At 41.7% G+C, this 11,715-nt stretch overlaps 1 protein-coding gene across 1 annotated transcript; it reads left to right on the top strand.

Moving 5' to 3' along the window:
- The first annotated feature begins 1,034 nt into the window (after positions 1 to 1,034).
- Positions 1,035 to 2,197, top strand: LOC147463608 (uncharacterized). The gene has a single exon (XM_086489821.1). The coding sequence runs from the start codon at positions 1,457 to 1,459 to the stop codon at positions 2,072 to 2,074; it is 618 nt and encodes a 205-aa protein (XP_086345947.1). The 5' UTR covers positions 1,035 to 1,456; the 3' UTR covers positions 2,075 to 2,197.
- Positions 2,198 to 11,715: the final 9,518 nt, after the last annotated feature.

Genomic DNA, 11,715 nt, shown 5'->3' with positions numbered 1-11,715 from the left:
ATGCACTCCTCAGGGCAGGAAAAAAGCCATTGCCGCGTGTGATATTTGCCCCCCCCCTCCCCCCCGCCCCTCAGTGACCTTAAGTTGACGGTCTTAACCTATAGTCTTGTTAGCATTTCTTTTATGATGTTGTTTCATCGTTTATAAGATTCCAATGGTGGTGTCCAAAGGAGCAAGCTTGGTTGGTTGAATACTTGACCTCTGTGATCCCGATAATGGGTTTGGATGCGGTTACGCGACCATGTGCACTCATTAGGATGTTCGCTTCGATTCGCACAAGGTTTGTGTGATTGGAACACAAAAAGATTTTGCAATGGTAGCTTCATTGGTTCCGTACTCTTCCTCACTCAGGTCGTGGGTTCGAATATTACCAAGTGACCTTAGTAGCGCTCTGGAAAATTTATGACACCTGGCACCGGAAAGTAAGATTTGGCAGAAAAAAAGATTGCAATGGTGGTCTTTCAAGGGTAGGCCTCCTGTTGTTTTCATTGATTTAAATCTTCCAGTTTTCATAAATTATTTTTTTCAAATAATATAAAACCATATATAGGTAGATTCGGGCACAATGATTCTAATTTCTCATCCGTGTGTGTGTGTAGAGACCTATTCAGGGGATAGGCAGCTAAATCGGGAAATGACAAAATTAGGGATAAATATTAAGTGCTGTTCAAATGGGCGAGCATGTGAAAATTTATTGACACGGTATGGCGGCGCGATTGGTGGCGCAGAAAATACAAGTCTGTAGAGAGAGTCAGAGAGAGAGAGAGAGAGAGAGAGAGAGACGCTAGGGGCCTAGTAGAGAGAGAGTGGGGGGTGATTTAGCGACGTAAACATATGCGCTAAAAATGGAGGAGAGCCGAGCTGGCCGGCGGGGAAGACGCGGCAGGCCACAAGTGCGGTCTGGAGGAGCGGGCAGCCTCTACCGCTCCTGATCTCTTCTCTCTCTTATCTCACACACACACACACACACGGGGCCTCTCTCTCTCTCTCTCTCTCTCTCTCTCTCTCTCTCCGTATAAAATGCCTACATGCCGCTTGTCAACAGTCTCTAGCTCTTCCCGCGCGCTTTCCCACTCCCTCGACTCTACTACAGCTACTACTCTTCACTCGTCGTTCTCTGCACCGCCCCCGCCCTACCTCTTCTACTTACTGCCGCCTCCACTAGCGAACAAGCTCCATCACTCACCCTGCTCCCCTCGTCCTGGTCCGTCTCCATGAAGTGATGCCTAGCCTTCAGGCTTGCTATCAATTCCTGTAATTTTCGCCTCCTTCTGTGCACGCGAGGGCGCACACATTTTCAAGAGAGGTCTCTCTCTCCCTCTCTCTCTCTCTCTCTCTCTCACATACACATACACGCCCCTCACCAATTTCACAATTCTTGCGTTCCCCAGAACCCCAACCCTTCATCTTCCTCATTGGGCTTCACTTCCGCTTCTGGAGAACGAGCCATCATACGATGCCTCCCGCATGTTCTCTCGCTAGTGACTCTGATGGAGGAGAGGAATCGCTCAGCAACGTGAGCTCCCAACAGACTTTTAAAAACCTCAGCTCACCTTCAATGTCGCAGAAGAGCAGTAGCTTTGTGAACTCTTCCAGAAGCCCAGAGTATCAACAGCGTGTGGGATGCCCCAATTCATCGGAAGGGACTCAGGAATGGAGTGAGGGTGAAGTGTCTGCTTCTACGTTTAGCAGCAGTTTGAAAGAGGCACGGAGTAGTTCATGGGAAGAAGAGGAGAGCAGCAGCCACGGAAGCTTGGAAGGAGCAGGGGAGGGGGAAAGCAGAATGGTGGTGGTGGGGGAGCCAGGGGAGAGTTGGAGTAGCAGCAGAACGAGAGAGAGACCCTCATCATGCGAAGTGGAGTTAGGAGCAGAGGAGAATGATGGGTGCTATACACCCAGGGCCAAGGATTGCATTATACCGCAGGTTAGATTATGCCCCCCTGCTCCCCGCAAGCGCAAGCCCTGTTTACGTCTCACCTTCACGCCGTGCCATCTCTCGCGGTTCTTCATGGTTCCGGACTTTGACGCTTTCTTCCCCCATCATCACCACCACCAAATTCCTCTGCAGGAGTAAAATTTTGTCCCCTTGTATCATCCTTCATGGGGCTGCTCTGTGCCCTGCTTATTCTAACCTTCTTGGGCACGTGCAGCCCTTCTTTCACTTGCAAAAAAGGTCAGGACTAGCATTTCGTTCTTCTACTGCAGCTCGCACAAAGATTTTGATACCTTTCTCATGCAGGAAAATTGGCGTGCTCAATTGTTTTTTTGTAATGTTTAATCACTTGCAATGCCCCTGCCCCCAACTGCACCTAGCTAGGCATGTGGTGCCTCTCTCATAGAAGCTCATGATGCTGTGGTAAGTCGCAATCCTAGAATTTGTGTGTGTGTGTGAGAGAGAGAGAGAGAGAGAGAGAGAGAGAGAGAGAGAGAGAGAAATCCTCCCTCGTTTATGTTATTGATTTGGCAATGTCTTAATTTTATCTGCTGCTTATCGCTCCCATCATTTAGAGATTGGCATAGAGGGTTTGTAGGGAGTCGCCCATGTAGAAATGAGATGGCTCCCAGCATGCAAAGGTTTTGAACTTGCATTAGCGTTCAAAGAGTACGTTGCTAGCCATTTACAATTAGAAAAGGGCTTCCTTTTGAATTTTTTTGTGTTGTCTTCGGAGAAGGGTGGCCTTTGAACACGTAGCAACATATCAAATTCTGTGGACAAATCCAACTCCTCAAATCTCAAGTGTCAATCATCTTGCTTATTTAGTATGGATGGTTTGGTTTAGAAATGCTGGTAGTATTCACCGTCCGAGGACTTCAAAATCAAATTTAAACTATTGCAATTTGGTGTAATTTTTGGCACGTCACAACGTGCCATAGCGAACGAGGAGAAAAGCGTAGTGAACAAGGAGAAAGGCGTACAAATTTTTGAATCAGGTTTTCTTAATTGTAAGGAGAACTCTTAATAGACAACCTGATGACGTCCTTTGAAACTGACTGCTTTTAGAAGGATTCATTAAGGCTAATTTAAGTTTGTGCAGTTATAGCTGCTGAACACCTTGTTTGGTTTTTGTCTAAAAATGCAAACGTGATTGAGAGTTGTATGTGATTATGGTCATTGTTACAGAATATTATATATGTAAGGGGCATGTAGGATGGGGTTTGGGAAGACGGGTTGTCGAGAACGCATGTATTGTAGTACTTGTCACTAGTGATTTTAAACCATGAGATTATTGCCATGGGATTTGGGAAGAAGGGTTGTGAAGAGCATATTGAAGTGTTGGGTGCTGTGAGGTTGCTTTGAGCACGTACTCTCTCACCCTTTCTTATGCATGAGACAAATTTCATCAAAATTCATTGTGGTGTAAATTGTTGGTGTCTCATTATGAGCTTGTAAGTTTGTAGTTATGTGACTTAAAACATTTGACCAAAATAGGTGTATGGATGGGATTGAACAAAGTCTAGTATCTACAACTAATTTGCTAGAGAATCTTTTGAGTGCTTTTGATGACTATGAGGATTGTAGGTTTGGCAATGTGTAAGGCATCTTGCTTGTACAAGTTCCATTATGGTATGCTTTTGTGGCCACAAGCTTTGTCGAATAGCATTTCGTGAAGCTTTCAAGGTTGCTCCCCTCTTCTTGCCGTTTAGAGTCGGTGGGGGAGATATCTGTGGGCAAATGTGTAGGGTCAAAGGGAATATAGAGTGCAAAAGCCAGATGATTTTATCCCCTCATCGCTCTATAAGCTTGTCTAGTAATATATGCAGTGTGTAGGACATTCCTAGGGCTGGCTAAATGACCACTAAAATGTATGTAATGTCTAATATGCATAAAATCTAAGGACATTACATACGTATTAGTGGTCATTTGGGGCCTTAGGAATGTGTCTAATTTGTGTAATTTTAGCCCTTGCTAGTTAAAGTCACAAATGGACAAAGGAAACTATGGTATTCCGCCCTCGGGACTAAGTAACACAGGGTCTTAAATGAAGACCCCGTCGTGGGATCGGCGGCGAGGAACGATGCGCACAAAAGCAGAGGCACGGAGTGCCGTCCGATTTAAACGGCTTATCCATGTTTACTTTTTGTGTCCATGTTTACTATTTAGCATTTTCGTTTACTTTATATGTTTATGTTTTCCCTTGTAGTGCAAGAGCCTATGCACTCTATGCCTTGCACGCATGCAGCGGGACGCAACTCTTACTCCTAATTTCTAACCTCCCTTGTATTGGAACAAAGTTTGAAGTGAATTTCTTTGGATTATTTGGAAGCACAAGGTTATTGATTTTTTTAATTTTTAAGGGGGCTTACCAGATTCTTATTATGAGGTTTTTGTTTGTTTTGTTTTTTTATAAAAAGAATGGGCTTACCAGGTTCTTAGTACGAGACTTACCTGATTTTTAGCATGAGCTAATATTAATTTGTCGGTGACAGATTTGAAGTTTGATCAACATAAAATTTATCGAGCTAGCATTTTTGTGCTAACATCAACAAGCCAATATCCCTAAAAGGACATGTTCCGCTACCCATCGACCACCTTCAAATGCTGTACATCCCAAATTAGCGACAGAAAAGATGACAAAAAATTAGTGTAATCTAAGTGGCGGTTTGTTGTCAAGGTTTTCATGTTCATTGAGTGGAAGTGTAATTTTTGTGGTCTATTAGAATTGGGGAGTTGCGGCTAAGATCACGGAGCATCAGCTTTGGGGTAATTCAAGAATCCAAGGAGGAAAATGCAAGGGTGTTTGGGTAGAATAGGCTGCCAAGCATTTTAGAGCCTTATCAAGAAAGATGCCATCAAACAAGAAACTTGCTATCTTGCTGTTAAATCACCAAATTGTGACTTTGATGGTGTCAAGTGGAGAGCAAGAAATCCATCAAAACATCTTGAGATACTCTGGCTCAAGAAGGTCATAGATCATTTTTATGATGTGGTGGAGTGGTCTATGAGGATTGATGATCAGGCTACAACAGTGACTAAATTGACTAAATACAAGTGGATGAATGGAGGTCAATCCCCATCTTGCATCAATTGGTTGTGAAGATGCTTTCCCAATGCACTTCTAATTCGAGCTCCGAATAAAATTAGAGCAACTACAAGTATGTGCATTCTATTATGAGAAATCGCTTGTTGCACTCAAAACATAGAATTTTGTGTACATGTATTGCAATGATGAGCTCATAGAGAAGATAAAAGCAAACGACTACAATGAAATGACACCAAGTAGACATATGAAAAGAATGTAGTAGATGCGATGCAGATAGTGGGCTAGATGTAGAGAAGCAGTCTGTTTGCCTATTAAAGAACATGTACTCTATGCCAGGGATGAAGGATAATTTGCGACCGAAGTACAATTTGTCGCGTGTTAGAAGCCGTTTTGGTTAGTCTCTTGCTCGGTAGCTCATGGCACTTGAACCCAAATGTATCTCTTATTTCTAATGATGCAAAACACATGATTTTGTACAAATATTTGTAATTTTTGTCTTCCTGTACCTTTTTTCTGTTTTCAAGGATGCCTTGGAATAACTGTTTTTAAGATTGGGTAAGCTTTGCAAGTACTAAATTTAGATTCACGTTTCATATAAACTAGTGCCACTACATAGACTGACTATATAGGAGTTGCACACAAAATAACATCACGAGACTTGTAAATAAATTTGAAGTTACACAATGCATAGATAAGTGACAAAATGCTTAAAATTTCTTTTGACTACTTATGAAGTTAGATTGTTTTGTGTTATGAGCTTGCACAAAACTGTACAAGAGAGTTGGTGTCATGTTCATAGTGAAAGGTTCTAGGATCCCTTAAGGTCTTGCTCTTGAAGAGCTACAAACAACCCGTCATGATGTAATCATTCAAGACTCTGTGCCACATGTTCTTCACCATTTTTGTGCTACTTATTGCCTATTTCTCCTTATTGCAATCCTTGTGAAGGGGCTCATCAAGACGTGCGATTGATAATGCATTTAGTGTCATCAATTGTGTTGTGGAAGCCGTTTGTTTCAGGTGCTTGAAGGCCTTCTTTGCCTTTTCATTATCCACAACTGTAACATTTAAAGGCCTAGTAACTTGTGTGTAGCGGAAAATAGCATAAACATAGTGAGCATTTCATTAGAATAGATTCCTAATGAGCATAGCAAGAGTGCTTGGATGGGGAGAGCAACAAAAAGCATAACACCTAGTTAGATAGGCATGAACAATACTTCAAAAGAGAGAAATTAAGCTATCGATAACAGTTGAGGACTGGATTTACATGAAGCCGGTCCCCCCTTCAAAAGGCTAATTTGTATTATAGGTTTCCTTATCAAGGGAGACATTTTACAATAGAATACTTTGTGTTCCTTCAATAACTTGCTGGTGCAATGAAGATGGAAGCCTCAAGCACCATGCATACACTTATAAAACACAACATCGATTCCCTCATGGTTTCAGATCCAAGACCTCACACACCTTCGAAGATGGTGAGAGCTAGCAGGGTATGAGAGTAGATTGAGAGGATGAAAGAGTATTCTTACGAGAAAGAAGTATATCTCCTCTCATAATCACTCATAATAGCTTAGCATAGCTTAGTAATTAGCATGGTAGAGGAGATGAGCATGCATTGGAGCTTGGCTCTTGGTTGGAGTTGCATCACAAAGCCAAGAGTTGTTGGTGTAGGCCTCCCTTCTCACAAGCTTGGAGTAGATGATGAGCTTTCCATTAAAGCTTGAGAAGGAGAAAGAGTCTTCTTGCTTCACACATGAGATTGTGTGAGTGTGTGTTTGATAATGCCTTGCCAAAATCAGCCCCCTCTCTCTCTTGGTCGACCCCTCTTGCATTTTACTCATGTTGACACCCCATTGGACCATGCAAAGCTTAGCCAATGATAATTGAGAAGCATAAGTGATAGCTTTTTTGACATGTGTCCCCCTTTCCCCTTTTGTAAGAGCTTTAGGTATTTAATTCATGCAATTAAACTCTCATTGGACTCCTTTGTCTTCTGGCCAATAAGAATCAGGCAAGCCATTGGGCTGTTGATGTTCATTGGACCCCTTGGGAGACTGTCCAATAGTCTTCTAAAGAGCTTAATTTCTATTGGTTCTTTTATTAAGTGTTTTAAAATGAATTAAACTAGATGTACTCTAGCCTAATTCTCATTGGTCCACCTCTATGGCTATCCAACAGGATTTGAATGCACCTTGGGGCAACTGGGCTAGGGAGTTGACATGTGTCCACTATGCCCTTTGTGTAAAGGAATGCCTTTAAGTGTGTGTGTGTGTGTGTTACCTCTTTCTTTTGAGTGTGTGTGTGTGTGTGTGTGTTATCTCACCTCTTTCTCTCTCTTCCCCTACCTTTAGGGCTTTCCCCCTCCCATGTAGTGATCTAGGAAGACTTTGTATACAATTACAAAGCATCCAATTTTCTTAAGCTTCACCATTTGGACTTACCTTTTGAAATTTGGAACCTTAGCATTTTGGAAGTCTTAATGAGCTGAACCTTAGGTCTTTGAAGCCCATTTCTGACACATTGCTCTTCTGCAGATGGTTCCCCTTTGGATCCCTATGTTTCCTCTTTTGGATCCCTACTGTAACCAGTCTGCTAGCCTTACCAAAAATCTAGCTTTTTCTCCCCTGGTACTTCCCCATATTAAATGATCAGTTTACCATGAAAAAATCATTTAGGAGAATTAGATATTAGTTATTATGGCATTACCGCTCTTTTGAAATCATAGTCGTCCTCGCCTATGGGGTAGAGAAGATAAAGCCTAGTCATCAGTCCTTTCCTAGCGGGTAGAGGACCCCTATTTTACCCTACGACATCGTTCCAGAATGGATGACTAATCCATTTGGTGCTTGATAGCCTAAGCTACCACAAATACGTCTGCGCATTAGTCCTATCAATCTTCCATAGTAGAATGACAAGCTCTACTTGGTGTTTGGGAGACGTCGTCTCCGCAAACTTGACTCTAAGCATGCATGCTTCTTAACATTTGTGCACAATAAAGAAAAAGAGAGTCTTATAAGACAGCTTTGTTCATTTTAAACATTTGTACATTTGCTTACTCTAGGGAAGCATTGTAAGCATTGACAAGGTTTAGGTTATCCTTTAATTGTATGCCTTGCATCCATCTAGCATCTTCAAAATGATAGTTCTTAAACTTAATAAGATACCGTCGGATAATCTTACCGCCTCTCAATACCTTGTCTTCATGTCAGAGAATGGACTCGACCTGCAGCACCTCTTCTTGGTCCTTGTCGGGGTGGGTCTTCAATAGTTGGTTCTTGAGGTGGCTCTCCTTTGTAAGGCTTTAGTAGGCTCACATGGAAAGCATTGTGTATGAGCTAATGACTGGCAACTTGAGTTGATAGGCCATCTCATTGATTGGTCTAAAAAACTGGAAGGGACCATATTACCTTTTTTCTAACTTAGCATAGTACTTTTGGTGTCCCGTAGGATTCTTACCCGTCGTGTGCCTTTGCTGTGAGATACAGATAGCATTCTTAATCTTTTGGAAAGATTCCTGTAGGTCTCGTCTATACTCATCTGCAACAAAGATCTTTCCGTGTACCTTAGGTAAAAAGGGACTTTTTGATCTTCCCTCATGAAAGGTGCTTTTCCCGTGGAGGTATGTACAATAGTATTGTAGGCATACTCCACCAAGGGTAAGTACTTCTCCCATTGGACCTTTGATCTACTTCCGTTATGTAAACCTTTAGTAGATCAAGAATTATTAGGTTAGCTATTTCACTTTGGCCATCCGTTTGTGGGTGATAGGCCAAAGAGAAGTTTAGCCTTGTCCTTAAATTCTCAAAGAGACCCTTCCAAAAATTACTGGTCATTCTAGATCTCTATCCGACACTATTGCCATTGGCAACCCATGATACTTGAAGATTTGTGATGAGAAGAGGGTTGCCATTTGATGGGCTTTGATAGCCTTTTTGACAGGTATAAAATGAGCTTGTTTGCTGAACCTATCTACTATCGTCCATATTCCCGTCTTCCCATGGATAGACTTGGGCAATCCAAAGATAAAATCCATGGATATGCTCTCCCATGGTGAATTAGGGATCAACAAATGTTGAAGCAATCCAGGTTGCTTCCCTCTATCAAACGTCATCTTTTGGCATACCACACATTTAGAAACATAAACCAACATAAATTTCACATTCTAAACTAGCTGCAAAAAATATAGTACCACAAAATTATGAGCCATGCCCAAGACACATTCAAATACACCATAGACTTTTAAGCCATGCTCAGAGTTATTCAAAAATATTCTCTTTTTTTTTGCAGAACTCACAATGGTGTGTATATTATATTAGCATAACCAAGAAATTTACAAATTCAAGCCATGCTTGTATTGAGCCATGGCATTTCTCAGATACCACAGATACATAGGCTGATAGGGGGCCACCCCACTTCAATAGAGGGACACCAAAGTTAAGATTGGCTACAATGGGAGCAACCCTCAACATGAAAAAGAACCCATACACTCAAACATGTAAGTCAATCATTGCGACGCCAATTGCTAAAAAATGTTCTCTTATTCAACTACACCATATATTTTTTTAGCCATGCTCAACTACTTGTTGATTATAGAAAATGAATTTCACTCTCCTAAATATCGCTTGAGCACATGCTCAACTCTTAGAGAAGTACACCATAACACTTGAACCACACTCAACTACTACCCTAAAATGCTAATAAATTGCACCATGAAGCAAAGATTTTCAAATCAACCTTTCTTATTAGAGTAATACATTTCTTGATCATAGAGGAGATACAAATCTTTCGCCATTTGGCATGGAGTGAAGGCACCCCTCAAATGAGATGTTTATCCAAGGCATCCATTGTCTTCATATCCTCAGTGGCTACCATCCAATCTCAAATTAAACATATTTTGCTGGCGACGTTGCCAATTGAGGGAATTTCGTGGAACTTTGTATACTCTACACAAACTATGGCAAACATATTAATCATCCATGCCAAGGCATATACATCTAAAGCCTTGCTCCATGGACAAGCTGATCGCATCTATAGGATCTTGGGTGCTTGTCAGGGCTGATGTTGACACTCTACCTTGCAGGTTGTAACATTTAATGGTCTAGTAACTTGTGTGTAGAGGAAAATAACATAGACATAGTGAGCATTTCATTAAGAATAGATTCCTAATGAGCATAGCAAGAGTGCTTGGATGGAGAGAGCAACAAAAGCATAGTACCTAGTTAGATAGGCATGAACAATACTTCAAAAAGAGAGAGAAATTAAGCAATTGACAACAGTTGATGACCAAATTTACATAGAGCCGGTCCCCCCTCCAAAAGGATTTTTAATTTATAGGTTTCCCCCATCAAGGGAGACATTTTACAATACAATACTTTGTGTTCCTTCAATAACTTGCTGGTGCAATGAAGATGGAAGCTTCAAGCACCAAGCTTACACTTGAAAACACAACATCAATTCTCTCACGGTCTCAGGCCCAAGACCTCACACACCTTTGAAGATGGTGAGAGCGAGCGGGGTATGAGAGTAGATCTAGATGAAGAAGAAGTATTCTTACGAGAAAGAAGTATTTCTCCTCACATAATCACTCTTAATAGCTTAGCATAGCTTAGTAATTAGCATGGTAGAGGAGATGAGCATGCATTGGAGCTTGGCTCTTGGCTGGATTTGCATCACAAAGCCAAGAGTTGTTGGTGTAGGCCTCCCTTCTCACAAGCTTGGAGTAGATGATGAGCTTTCCATTAAAGCTTGAGAAGGAGATAGTCTTCTTTACTTCACACATGAGCTTGTGTGAGTGTGTGAAGTATTCTTACGAGAAAGAAGTATTTCTCCTCACATAATCACTCTTAATAGATTAGCATAGCTTAGTAATTAGCATGGTAGAGGAGATGAGCATGCATTGGAGCTTGGATATTGGATGGATTTGCATCACAAAGCCAAGAGCTGCTGGTGTAGGCCTCCCTTCTCACAAGCTTAGAGTAGTTGATGAGCTTTCCATAAAGCTTGAGAAGGAGATAGTCTTCTTTACTTCACACATGAGCTTATGTGAGTGTGTGTGTGTGTGTGATAATGCCTTTGCAAAATCAGCCCCCTCTCTCTCTTGGTCGACCCCTCTTGCTGGCACCTCATTGGCTCATACCAAGCTTAGCCAATAGGAAATAAGAGGCAAAGTTGAGAGCCTTGTAACAAGTGTCCCTCTTTCGCCTTTAGTCAGAGTTTAGATAATTCAAATATTACGTTTAAATACCCATTGGACCTTTTTCCCTTCTGGCCAATAGGAATTAAGCAGCCCAATTGGACCCCTTGGCAGGTTGTCCAATAATCTTCTAGGAGACTTAATTTTCATTGGTTCTTTTATCAAGTGTTTTTTAATAAATTAAACTAAATTTACTCTAGCCTAATTCTCATTGGTCCACCTGTATGGCCGTCCAATAGGATTTGAATGCACTTTGGGGGCAACTGGGCTAGGAACCTGACATGTGTCCACTATGCCCTTTGTGTAAAGGGAAGCCTTGAGTGTGTGTGTGTGTGTGTGTGTGTGTGTGTGTGTTCTCTCACCTCTTCTCTCTCTTTCCTTACCTTTAGGGCTCGCCCCCTCCCATCTAGGGATATGTGAAGGGCTTTATGGTCTTCACAAAAGCATCCAATTCTGTTAAGCTTGACCATTTGGATTTTACCTTTGAATTTTGGAATCTTAGCATTTTGGAAGTCTTAATGGACTAAACCCTAAGGTCTC

The sequence above is a fragment of the Adiantum capillus-veneris genome, chromosome 2, assembly GCF_014529385.1.
Source record: "Adiantum capillus-veneris isolate H3 chromosome 2, ASM1452938v2, whole genome shotgun sequence".
Taxonomy (NCBI): domain Eukaryota; kingdom Viridiplantae; phylum Streptophyta; class Polypodiopsida; order Polypodiales; family Pteridaceae; genus Adiantum; species Adiantum capillus-veneris.
Note: the sequence above shows the minus strand (reverse complement) of the source record. Positions and strands in the feature narration are given on the sequence as shown.

Bases quoted from the DNA above. Each gene is read 5' to 3' on its own strand.
- LOC147463608 (XM_086489821.1), top strand. From the start codon at position 1,457: ATGCCTCCCGCATGTTCTCTCGCTAGTGACTCTGATGGAGGAGAGGAA.